Source organism: Nicotiana sylvestris, chromosome 11, assembly GCF_000393655.2.
Source record: "Nicotiana sylvestris chromosome 11, ASM39365v2, whole genome shotgun sequence".
Classification (NCBI taxonomy): Eukaryota; Viridiplantae; Streptophyta; class Magnoliopsida; order Solanales; family Solanaceae; genus Nicotiana; species Nicotiana sylvestris.
Genome location: NC_091067.1, coordinates 134,001,639 through 134,014,122, shown reverse-complemented (window position 1 = coordinate 134,014,122; position 12,484 = coordinate 134,001,639). Strand labels below are relative to the sequence as shown.

Genomic DNA, 12,484 nt, shown 5'->3' with positions numbered 1-12,484 from the left:
TCCGGATCGAAAAGTTAACAATAATGATTACATATGAGACGAAAAAGGCATGATTGATCTTATTTAGATTCAGCATCATCTTTCTCATCAATTGATAAGAAAGTAAATTTACATATATTCCTCGAGGTTATTTTCTCGTTTTCTTGAAGATATAAGGAAGGAGTTTTTTGTCATCTTTTTCTTTGAGAGAATGGAGAAGCCCCCTGAATTGAGAGCTTTCTTTGGCTATATATAGTCAAGGCCCTTTTACTCTTTGCTTGACTCGACGCTTTCTTGTCGCTAATGTGTCCTGATCGTGATTTTAGGCGTTACTCTTTTCGATTCGTCGAATGGCACAGAGGAGAAATGGAGTGGGCTCTATTGGCTTTCACTACCCAGTTACTGAGGCGGGGTATTGGGTAACCTGGTCCTGGTGTTAGATTTTAACCAATACAGTTAGTCCCTCCGTCTGTCGGGGTCGTCCCATGTCGGACTTCGGCAGACGGATCATGTTCGTTACGAAGTCGAGAGAAATCTGGCCTACAACTTTCCATTCCTTAGTCGCATTATGTGGGTTTTTAGCGGAGTGGTGGTGACCTTTCGATCCTCGTGGACCGTTGTTGCGGTTTCGGAAGCGAAACGTTGGTTGACACTGGAGCGTTGGTTCGTGGTTATCACCATTATGACACATTTCGGGGAGACTGAAACGTTTCGTGCCTTATTAGATTCGAATGGCGACTCTTGAGTTTCGTGCTCGGGGAATTTATGTCTCTTATAAATAGGGGAAACTTGTCACTTGACTGATTCACTTAATTTTTTGCTTGAGAGAGTTCTTCAGATATAGCTTTTTCTGATACCTCGAATTTCTGCTTACCTTCTTGTCCACTGAAATCTTTCATCTCTTCTTCTTATTACTTCTTTAGCACATTTTCTGCTAAAAAATGGTTGGCGAATCTTCTCGAGACAATCTTCTTGCCGCTAATCCGGTACCGGAGAGTTCTGTTCAGGCCACCGGAGGGGCGGATGCGGCAGAGGATGAGGAGATTCCCTCAGTGGTTGAGATCTTGCCTCGCCCAGAGAGAGAGGCGACTGACTTTAGTTTTAGCAGCAGAGCGGAGCCGGAACTTGTCCCCTCCGTCGTGAGGGAAAGGGGGATTGTAGAGTTTAAATAAAGGTGGGGAATCCCCAATTACGTCGATATGCGGCCGATGGAGGTGGACGACATAGTTCACTTCGACCGTCCCGGGTACTGCGTGTTCTACGCCTACCCATTCATTGTAGGGTACACACTTCCTCTTCCCATGTTGGTGGTGGATTTTTTCTGTTTCTACGAAGTGTGTCCCGCCCAGCTTTTGCCTTATTTGTACAAGTTATTCCTTATGCTGCTCAAGTATGCAGAACTTGCCGATCGTGAGGTCACTTTGGACCATATGCTCAGCATTTTTGCTCCTCAACTGATTCGTGGTTCGATGATTCACATGCTTCCCCGGGGGTCGAGGAGTCTGGTGGTGAAGATGGATGACAAGACCAACCGTCGTTTCTACGAGAACTACTTTTATGTGCGGACCGAACACATTGTAGCGGACCCAACATGATTCCCTGAGAGATGGAACTTCGCACATAAGTTTGCATCTTTAGTTAGTGAAATGTTCGACCGTTTTCTGCGAGTACTAAACTGTCTCGTCTTTGCAGCTGAGAGATTGCCCCTGCCGCCTGTCGAAGGGATTCATGAATGGGTGGAGGTCATTCTTCCCCATACAGTGGGAATTCGCACATGGTTGACCTTCCATGAGAGGTTTGGACGTAGAACCCTTACAGGTGAGATGACGCCTTTATCTATTATTCTCTTTTTTTTGTTTAGCCTCTTATGCATCATTTGTCGTTGCCAGGGAGGGTGCGGAGAGCAAGGGCCCCTCAGCTAGCTTTTCGCCAGCCGGCCGCATATGCTCGCCCTATCACAATATCCATTGTACGACCTTCATTGAGGGCTGTTTTGGTTGAATCTGCGGCCTTGGTTACTCCAGTGAGTGCCTCTTCCCAGGACGAGGTCCCGACCAATGTCGTTTGCCCAACGGATGAGTCACCATCTACTGGAGAGGAAGAGGGGCCTTCGAAGAGACGTAGAGTAGAGTTTGAGACGGCTCCCCCAACAATAATTCATCTGGACAACTCTCCCCCGATGGGTTCCGGAGAGGGTGTTATTGCGGCTCCCCCCATAGGGGCGAAACAAAACGTTGGAGTTGTCGATGCGCGCGATCAGCAATCAGAAACTCCTGCTGCCGTCTTAGCTCAATCAGAAGTCTCTGTCATTGTTGATGATCAACACCTTGTCGCGGTAGAGAACCAGATCTCTGGGGCCGCTGTTGTGACTTCGGACGTGCCCTCATCTTCTATAGCGGGTCGTGCTTCATCTTCAGCAGCATAAAGGGGAAAAGCATGGTGATTGATGACTATGAGTCTGAGTCAGACCTGGACCCCGACGATGTTAGGATATTTGAGGAGGGTCTCACTCATTCGGTGGTTAATGCGGGGGGCTCGGCCTGTATCCTTAAGATCTCTTCTGATGTTAATATCTTGGCGGAGGGGGAAGATTTGGTACCACAATTCAGCCTGTTGTGCTCCAAAGTTGAGAACGACTCCCTTCGGGATGTTCCCGATGCTCAATTGAGGGACGAGATGGCCGTCATGGGCTTAAGGGTACGTTACATTTTGTTTTCGTTTTATGCTTTTACCCTTTCCAAAAGTACTAGTTTAACCCCGTCTTTACATTTTCCAAACATACATGGTGGAAGTGGAAAGCATTCGCAGGGCCAACATCCGCGTAGGGGTTTTATTAAAGATGCTGGAGAAATACCGTCGCTACGACGACAGGTGTCGTGAGATGCACGAGTGGCTGAGGACGGATCCCCGTAATCGGGCTCTTGGTAAGGAGTTGAAGAAAAGGGACCAGGAATTGATGTGGACCATCCGCAGCAAGAGCGAACTCGAGGAGCAACTTCGCATTAAGGATGCGGAGCTCGAGTTGGGTAAGGGGATCACAGCGGAGTGTGAGCATTTGTAGGGTAGGTTTAGGTCGATGCAGTCGGAGATGGACCAGAACTTGGTCAAGGTTGAGGCGATGAGCGTGGAGTGGATGAGAAAATTGACTGCGATGGAGAGCAAAGTCACTGGATTGGAGAACATTGAGAGTTGGCGAGGGCGACGGCCCTAGAGAACACTATCCGCGCACTTCAATCCAAACAGGAGTCGGAGAGAGCGACAACTACTCTTATGGAGGCGAGGTTCGAGGAGTGCATAGGCATGAATGATCAAGAGGCATCGGTTCGGAGAGATCGGGTCGTGGCCCTAGAGGCAGAAAATGAGCGATTACAGGCTCAGGTTGAGTCATCTTCCGCCGTTGTTCCCTGCCAATTGCATGAGCTTTGGGTTTATGCTAAAGCACAGCGGCACATATATAAGAGTTTGTGGGAGGTGGGCACCGTGACTGAGGCTGCTTATGAAGAAGTGTGGGCGAAAGCTCGGGAGGCTCGCGTTAACTATGGATATGACGCAGCGACGCCCGAAGCTAATGGGGATGCGGATGATGGCAATGGAGAACCTCTTGGAGACGGTGATGATAGTGGTAACGGTGACGGCGGGGATGACGCCGAATGAAGAATGTTGCCCTTTGTTTTTATTTTCATTTTGTTTGTTGACAATCGTTTGTTCGCTTTTTTTCTCTGGTTGGCCTGGGCCATATGTAAGCGGCGATAGCCCGCACTGTGACTTTGCATAAATAAAAGTTCTTTTCTTCGCTATTTGCCTTATACTTCACTTTTTATAAATAAAAGCTAATGGAGATAGATGCTCGTCTGATGAGTCCCAGTTTTTCTTTGCTTTCGGTGATTGTCGACCTTTAGGGGTGTCGTTTCGAACTTATCGAAATGTCGGCCCGTCTTTGTTCGATCGAGGTCGAACTCTTCTTCTCTTTTGGCGAAGGCTCTTAGCCTTAAAGGGTATTATTTTGACCTTATCGAAATAACAACCCGTTGTCGTTCGAGCGAGGTCGAACTCTTCTTCTTTTGGCAAAGGCTCAGCTTTAAAGGGTGTTATTTCGAACTTATCAAAATATCAACCCATCATCGTTCGAGCGAGGTCGAACTCTTATTCTCTTTTGGCGGAGGCTCTTAGCCTTAAAGGGTGTTATTTTGAACTTATCGAAATAATAGCCCGTCGTCGTTCTAGCGAGTTTGAACTCTTCTTCTCTTTTGGCAAAGGCTCTTAGCCTTAAAGGGTGTTATTTCGAACTTATCGAAATAACAGCCCGTCGTCGTTCGAGCGAGGTCGAACTCTTCTTTTCATTTGGCGGAGGCTCTTAGCCTTAAAGGGTGTTATTTCGAACTTATCGAAATAACAACTCATCATCGTTCGAGCGAGGTCGAACTCTTCTTCTTTTTTGGCGAAGGCTCTTAGCCTTAAAGGGTGTTGTTTCGAACTTATCGAAATAACGGCCCGTCGTCATTCGAGCGAGGTCGAACTCTTCTTCTCTTTTGGCGAAGGCTCTTAGCCTTAAAGGGTGTTGTTTCGAACTTATCGAAAAAATAACTCAACGTCGTTCGAGCAAGGTCGAACTCTTCTTCTTTTGGTGAAGGCTCTTAGCCTTAAAGGGTGTTATTTCGAACTTATCGAAATAATAGCGCATCGTCGTTCGAGCGAGGTCAGACACTTCATCTCTTTTGGCGAAGGCTCTTTGCCTTAAAGGGTGTTATTTCGAACTTATTGAAATAACAGCCCGTCGTCGTTCGAGCGAGGTCAAAATCTTCTTCTCTTTTGGCGGAGGCTCTTAGCCTTAAAGGGTGTTATTTTGAACTTATTGAAATAACAGCCCGTCGTCGTTCGAGCGAGGTCGAACTCTTCTTTTCATTTGGCGGAGGCTCTTAGCCTTAAAGGGTGTTATTTCGAACTTATCGAAATAACATCCCTTCATCATTCGAGCGAGGTCAAACTCTTCTTTTTACGGGCGAGGTCGAACTCTTCTTTTCATTTGGCGGAGGCTCTTAGCCTTAAAGGGTGTTATTTCGAACTTATCGAAATAACATCCCTTCATCGTTCGAGCGAGGTCAAACTCTTCTTTTTACGGGCGAGGTCGAACTCTTCTTTTCATTTGGCGGAGGCTCTTAGCCTTAAAGGGTGTTATTTCGAACTTATCGAAATAACATCCCTTCATCGTTCGAGCGTGGTCAAACTCTTCTTTTCATTTGGCGAAGGCTCTTAGCCTCAAAGGGTGTTATTTCGAACTTATCAAAATAACGGCCCGTCGTCGTTCGAGCGAGGTCGAACTCTTCTTTTCATTTGGCGGAGGCTCTTAGCCTTAAAAGGTGTTATTTCGAACTTATCGAAATAACAGCCCGTAGTCGTTCGAGCGAGGTCGAACTCTTCTTCTCTTTTGGCGAAGGCTCTTAGCCTTAAAGTGTGTTATTTCGAACTTATCGAAATAACGGCCCGTCGTCATTCGAGCGAGGTCGAACTCTTCTTATATTTTGGCGAAGGCTCTTAGCCTTAAAGGGTGTTATTTCAAACTTATCGAAATAACAACCCGTCGTTGTTCGAGCGAGGTCGAACTCCTCTTCTTTTGGCGAAGGATTTTAGCATTAAAGGGTGTTATTTCGAACTTATCGAAATAACAGCTCGTCGTCGTTCGAGTGACGTCGAACTCTTCTTCTCTTTTGGCGAAGGCTCTTAGCCTTAAAAGGTGTTATTTCGAATTTATCGAAATAACAGCTCGTCGTTGTTCGAGTAAGGTCGAACTCTTCTTCTCTTTTGGCGGAGGCTCTTTGCCTTAAAGGGTGTTATTTCGAACTTATCAAAATAACAACCCGTCGTCGTTCGAGCGAGGTCGAACTCTTCTTCTTTTGGCGAAGGCTCTTAGCCTTAAAAGGTGTTATTTTGAACTTATCGAAATAACAGCCCGTCATCGTTCGAGCGAGGTCGAACTCTTTTTCTCTTTTGGCGAAGGCTCTTGGCCTTAAAGGGTGTTATTTCGAACTTATCAAAATAACAGCCTATCGTCGTTCGAGCGAGGTCGAACTCTTCTTCTCTTTTGGCGGAGGCTCTTAGCCTCAAAGAGTGTTATTTCGAACTTATCTAAATAACAACCCGTCGTCGTTCGAGCGAGGTCAAACTCTTCTTCTTTTGGCGAAGGCTCTTAGTCTTAAAGGGTGTTATTTCTATCTTATCGAAATAACAACCCGTCATCGTTCAAGCGAGATCGAACTCTTCTTCTCTTTTGGCGGAGGCTCTTAGCCTTAAAGGGTGTTATTTTGAACTTATCGAAATAACAACCCGTCGTTGTTCGAGCGAGGTTGAACTCTTCTTCTTTTGGTGAAGGCTCTTAGCTTTAAAGGGTGTTATTTCGAACTTATCGAAATAACATCTCGTCGTCGTTCGAGCGAGGTCGAACTCTTCTTCTCTTTTGGCGGAGGCTCTTAGCCTTAAAGGGTATTATTTTGAACTTATCGAAATAACAGCCCGTCGTCGTTCGAGTGAGGTCGAACTCTTCTTTTTATTTAGCGGAGGCTCTTAGCCTTAAAGGGTGTTATTTCGAACTTATCAAAATAATAGCTCGTCGTTGTTCGAGCGAGGTCGAACTCTTATTCTCTTTTGGCGAAGGCTCTTAGCCTTAAAGGTTTTTATTTTGAACTTATCGAAATAACGGCCTGTCGTCAGTCCCGGTTTCTATAGAGTTGGTCATCTTTCGTGGGAGTCCCAGTCCGTTTGGCATTGCTTGCACCAGATGGTACAACACTGGTGAATGCGAGGTGTTGATGTTTCGTTTAGGTTCGTGTTGTGTACGCCTCATGGTTTTCTTGTCTGACTCCTGCCGTCCAGCTCGGAGATGTTGCCGGCAGGAGGTATTTCAGCTGTGTTAAAGCAATTGTTGTCCTTTAGTCGAGATGTTCCAGTGTACGCTTGTCCACGCGGATCTTATGTGCTTGCCCGGACAAAGAGTGGGAGGTGAGGATGAGATTTCCTTCACTCCCGCCTGGTGATCCGGTAGGGGAATGCAGGTTGGTAACATCGTTTTCTTTGTTTAGTATATCGATGGTTGATGGGGCGAAGATTTTCGAGCCCGGTGATCTTGCTTGGCTCTTCTTCCTCTTCTGCGATGCTTTTGAGTCTCGTGTGTGTTGGGTTTTTCCTCCGCGCTCCTTTTGGTGAATGATTATATTTCTTGGTTTCGATCTGGGAGAAACTAGGAAATTTTCACTAAGAAATCTCCACAGACGGCGCCAAATTGTTTGACTCAAAAGATATTAAAACTTTTTTGAACAAATCAATCAAAGATGAATGGGTAAATCTTAGTCAAACATAATGAATTCCGGATCGAAAAGTTAACAATGATGATTACATATGAGACAAAAAAGTCATGATTGATCTTATTTTGATTCAGCATCGTCTTTCTCATCAATTGATAAGAAAGTAAATTTACATATATTCCTCGAGGTTATTTCCTCGTTTTCTTGAAGATATAAGGAAGGAGCTTTTTGTCATCCTTTTCTTTGAGAGAATGGAGAAACACCCCTCCCCCGAATTGAGATCTTTCTTTGGCTATATATAGTCGAGACCCTTTTACCCTTTGCTTGACTCGACATTTTCTTATCACTAATATGTCCTGGTCGCGATTTTAGGCATTACTCTTTTTGATTCGTTGAATGACAGAGGAGAAATGAAGTGGGCTCTATTGACTTTCACTGCCCGATTACTGAGGCGAAGTATCGGAAAACCTGGTCGTGATGGTCAGATTTTGACCAATACAAGGGGAAGTAACAAACGTTAAATTCAAAATCCAGTAACTAACACCTAATTTCCCTATCATAAAATTTAGAATCCGTAATATTCAAATTTTTGCCGGAGGTAGCAAATACTAATGAATAGTTATAACAAAAAAACTTAATTAATGGTTTAAAATGCTTGGAGCATTGATTTGTTTTGTTACTTCTATTAAAGAAAATAATAGGTAATCCTATTAGCACGTCTAGGCATATTTATTCCTCATAAACTACTAAGTTGTTATCTTAATTAATGGAAAGGCGAAATGATTTCCTGGCCACTTAAATTTGTATCGGTTTGTAAAGCCGATATATGAACTTATATTTTTTCCATTTGAACACTTCAACTTGACGGAATGATTACTAATAAACACTTTCTGTTGAACATGTTCGCCAATCGCTCTGACATGAATGTCATGTCACATGTTTGGTCTTTATTATATGACATGTGGATTTGTGGGTCCTATATTATTAGAAAAAAATTAATCTTTAAAATTTTTAATTTCTTTTTCGTTCTCTTTTTTCTCCACCATACACAGCCTATCCAACAACTCTAAACCTCAGCCATTTTCAACCACCATCATCTTCTTCCTCCTATAAGAAAGCTTCATCCAAACTCCAAACCTCACCAATATACAACGGGGCAGGGATAGTCCCTCCCGAGAACTACTCGACTTTGATTCCAAACCCTGCCTTCCTTATATTGAGGGCTTCTTCGCTAAGCCCCACCTGCAAACCCTAGATTTCCCCAAAATAGCTCCAGTCCGATCTGGAAGAGCTCAATGACGGCCAAGAAGAATCAAATGATAATGATGCTAATGAATCGGATATCCGGTCTTACATTTCTTTTTCCAGTAAATCAACGCATAACAATTTGGACTATTTTTAGATTTGTGCTTGCCATCCTTGTGCATGAGCCATTTAGTGAATGGGGAAGAGAAAGAGAAAAAGAAACGGAGAAGGGGGGAAGTAGGATAGAAAATGAAAAATGTTTACAGGACGGGGAGTTGCTTAGGAAGATGAGAGAGGTGGGAGAGGAGGGGAAAAGAGAAGAGGAGAGAGAAAGATCTTTTTTTTTCCTTTTTTATTTACATTTTATTCTATTTCTAATAATTTTTTAATAAAAATAAAATTATTCACGCGCTTTGACAGCGTGATTTGCACACAATTTAGCCATGTCAGCTGTGTCACTTCCACATAAGCTTGGTCAATAGTCAAATGTGTTTATTAATATTCATTCCTTCAAGTTGAAGTGTTCAAATGGAAAAATATAAATTCATGTATCGACTTTACAAATCGATACAAGTTTAAGTGGTCAGGAACCCGTTACGCCGAATGGAAAAGAAAAGAGGTCTTATCAAGGTATAAATAAAGTAATGGCCTTGATCTGAAATTGTTTAATTTAGGTCACACCTGTTGGGCATTGCACTCACAATATGGTCCCATTGGGCAAACACATAAATAATGCAAAGCAACCATAATGCAGTAAGCATTTGAAGTTTGATTTGACACTGATGTAGACACCTATGTCTAGAGTCATTAATTGATATAAATAATTTTCATCTGCTTACAAATTGTAACTGTTTTTAAGATTAAGAGTATTCCCTAATCCCTATAAGATTATTATGCTCTTGCACCAAATCCAGTTGGGTATTTTCATTACTAGTGAAGGCATATCCAGTCTGTTACTTACGATAATATAATAAATAATTTCACTCCAATTAAGAATTTGGATAACTTATTTAATTACAAGGGAAGTAGTTTGGATAAGATTAGTGGTGTACGTAACCTCAATTTTCCATGCCTTAAGGCTTAAATTAAGATTTGATACACTTAATTAGAACCTGATCCGCCAATATGGCTATAAGAAGAGTAGAAAGGAATCAATCCCAGTAGAGATTAGTCATGAGTTTGTCTGAATTCAGTAGCTTCGACTCGTCGTTAGTTGCGAAGTCACAAGTATACAAGGAGTGTCGTCTGAAAATATTGTGTAACTATGCAATTTTTTATAAGTATATATACTACATATTGACATTCTTTGACTTTTTCATAAGTTTATTTCTTTAAACTCTCGAGTGAAAATTCTGATTCTGATTCGCCAGTGATCGTCGTACCCTATATATATAAATCCTAGAAATTAAACACGTAATGATAAAATTTAAACTCAAACCGATAAAGTTCAAATCATAAATTTATCTACAATTATATATTTGCCACGCTAAAATTTACTTTCAAGTACTCAATTTACTCCTAGGTCAAGATATACAACCCACACTACATAACGAAGTGTCGTGACAAATATATAACCAATATAAGTGAAGTTTTTCATTTTATAAATTATAAGTGAAATTGATATGAATATATAACTAATTCCAAATTCACAATAAGATATTCTTATTGCCTTGTAATTGGTATTACGCCTTTGTTCCACATACCCAATCAAAAATTACTCAAACTACTAATTTGACATTTTGGTCACTGAAATATTCTAAGAAATTGTTGTACAATTCCTGCATGTTCATCATCAGCCTCCATTAGTATATCATTCTAATAACCAAAATTTATTATTCCTAAAATGGAGTGTAAGGGGTGGATTTGTAATTTTGTTCTATAAACTAACTGGACCACATTTTTCCTTTTGCCAATGACCCCACCGATCATTGACCTAATTAGGCCATTACTCTTTTTCTCCCATTTCTAAAATCTAAACAAAAAACAACCATATTCCCACCAACGCCATTTAAATAGGAAAATACTTTACTTTTTGTTGCATTTACTTTTCAGCGGCTATTCAGTTCAACTTTTCACTTTCAAACTGATGGAAATACAGAGACAATACTATTACAACTGGCATATGTGGCATTTATTCAACGTCCCAAATTAAAGTAGTACTATAGGCATCAAAATAACTAAAAATAAGAATAAATTTTCTGTTTCTTTTTTTCGGCGTCAAAATTTCGAAAAACGTTAGAATTACAATAACTCGGTAACCGCTTCACCATCTCAAAAATAGGGAGAAATAAGTGGAAAATAAAATGAAAAAAAAAAAAAAAACAAAACGTCTCGAGGAAGTTTTGAAATTGAAAAAAAAATAGGTAGTAGTAGTAATTTCTCATCTGTTAGATCGATCATCGATCAAAATTAATCCTGAAATCCGGTTTTCTCAAAAATAGCATTTCTGACTCTACTAAGATCTCTGCCTTTGAGAGTCCTACCAACACCTTCGTGCACTGAGAAGGAGGCGATTCTCGTCCTCGCTAACTGCCTCGCCAAAAACTCGTGCGGCGGAATCCGATTCTCACCGTCCTCGCCGTCAAAATCATCGTCGCTGTCACTTCTCCGATTCTCTCTGTACTCATCCTTCAGTATTTTCGACCAATCCGGCACGTTTACCGGCAAGGAAGCCGCCGTCGTTACTCCAGCACAGGTTCGGTCACTTTTTGATACAGACTGCTTCCGAGAAATTCTCGAACTCGGCTTACGGAACTCCGGCGACGATGAACGACCCGACGAGTTCCACACGTCCGATTCATCAAGCTCAAACATCGTATCTGAAGTTACCGAAATGTCCCTGTCGTTTGACAGGAACCTGTAGTTCGCCCTTGCGAAATAGCTTTTTGATGCCGCCATTGATTGTATGCTCTCTCTGTGTTTTTGCTTCAGTTCTTATGAATGCATATGTATGTATTGCGTGAAAACTGTTTTTTTTTTTCACCTTTTCTTTTAGTCTATTTCTCTCTGAAAAAATAGAAATAGATTTGGGCTTACTGGTGAAAGGAGTTTGATGTGCTTTATATAAAGGGTTTAATGGATAAGGTTCTCTCCCTAAAGTCCAAATTGTCCTTCCTTCTTCCCTCTTCTCTCTCCTTTCTCAAATTTTCTCTGCAACTTCTTTTTGTGAAAATATATTTATGCCCCTATGGATATTTGGAACTTGGAAGTCATGGTCCACCTTAATTATTCTTTTATCGTAATTAAAATAATAAAAGGAAATTTTTTTTGGACTTTGGAAAATAAAGGTCATAATGTCAATATATTTGAACTTGACTTGTAATATAGTGTTGCTTGAATTACGACATCATAAATTAAAGTTTCGAGAACTTTCTCTTAATCCACCATTACTAATTGCAAATTGAAGTGTTGACGTACTCTCCTTTTTTTTCTGCGTGATTTTGTTTTTTCTAATATTTTTTCATCTAAAAATACTTGTGTATTACTGCAAGAACACATTGTTTTTTAACTTATTTCTATAAAAAAGAAAAATATTTTAAATAAAAGAGGACATGCTGTTTAGAATTTCAAATTTCACACCTAAATATTACGAGGACAATAACTTTTTCTACTTATCGCCTATTATTATAGGCGAATCAACTTTTAATTTTATGAATTCAAGATTTTTGATTCAACTATTGAATCCATCATTTTGTTTGAGTTACGAGTTCATAGCTCAATTTTTTTTAATAATCTTAATAAATTTTATACTAAATATTCAAGTTTAGAATAAAAGTTATGGGTTGAATTAAACCTATAGCGAAACTATTGGATTTGCCATGCCTACTACTCTCTCCAATTCAATTTATGCGATATATTTTTTGGTGTAAAATTTAAATAGAAAGATATATTTTTAAAACTACTACTATCATTTAACAGAAAGATTTTAATTAAAAATAAAATAAATTAATAAAAAAAATAGTAGT

The 12,484-nt window shown here is 40.9% G+C and overlaps 1 protein-coding gene across 1 annotated transcript; it reads right to left on the bottom strand.

Annotated features, from left to right (window-relative positions):
• Positions 1-10,693: 10,693 nt before the first annotated feature.
• LOC104218792 (protein S40-4-like) lies at positions 10,694-11,567 on the bottom strand. Its single transcript, XM_009769379.2, has one exon. It carries the CDS (start codon positions 11,415-11,417, stop codon positions 10,929-10,931), a length of 489 nt encoding a protein of 162 aa, XP_009767681.1. The 5' UTR covers positions 11,418-11,567; the 3' UTR covers positions 10,694-10,928.
• Between the last annotated feature and the right edge of the window lie 917 nt (positions 11,568-12,484).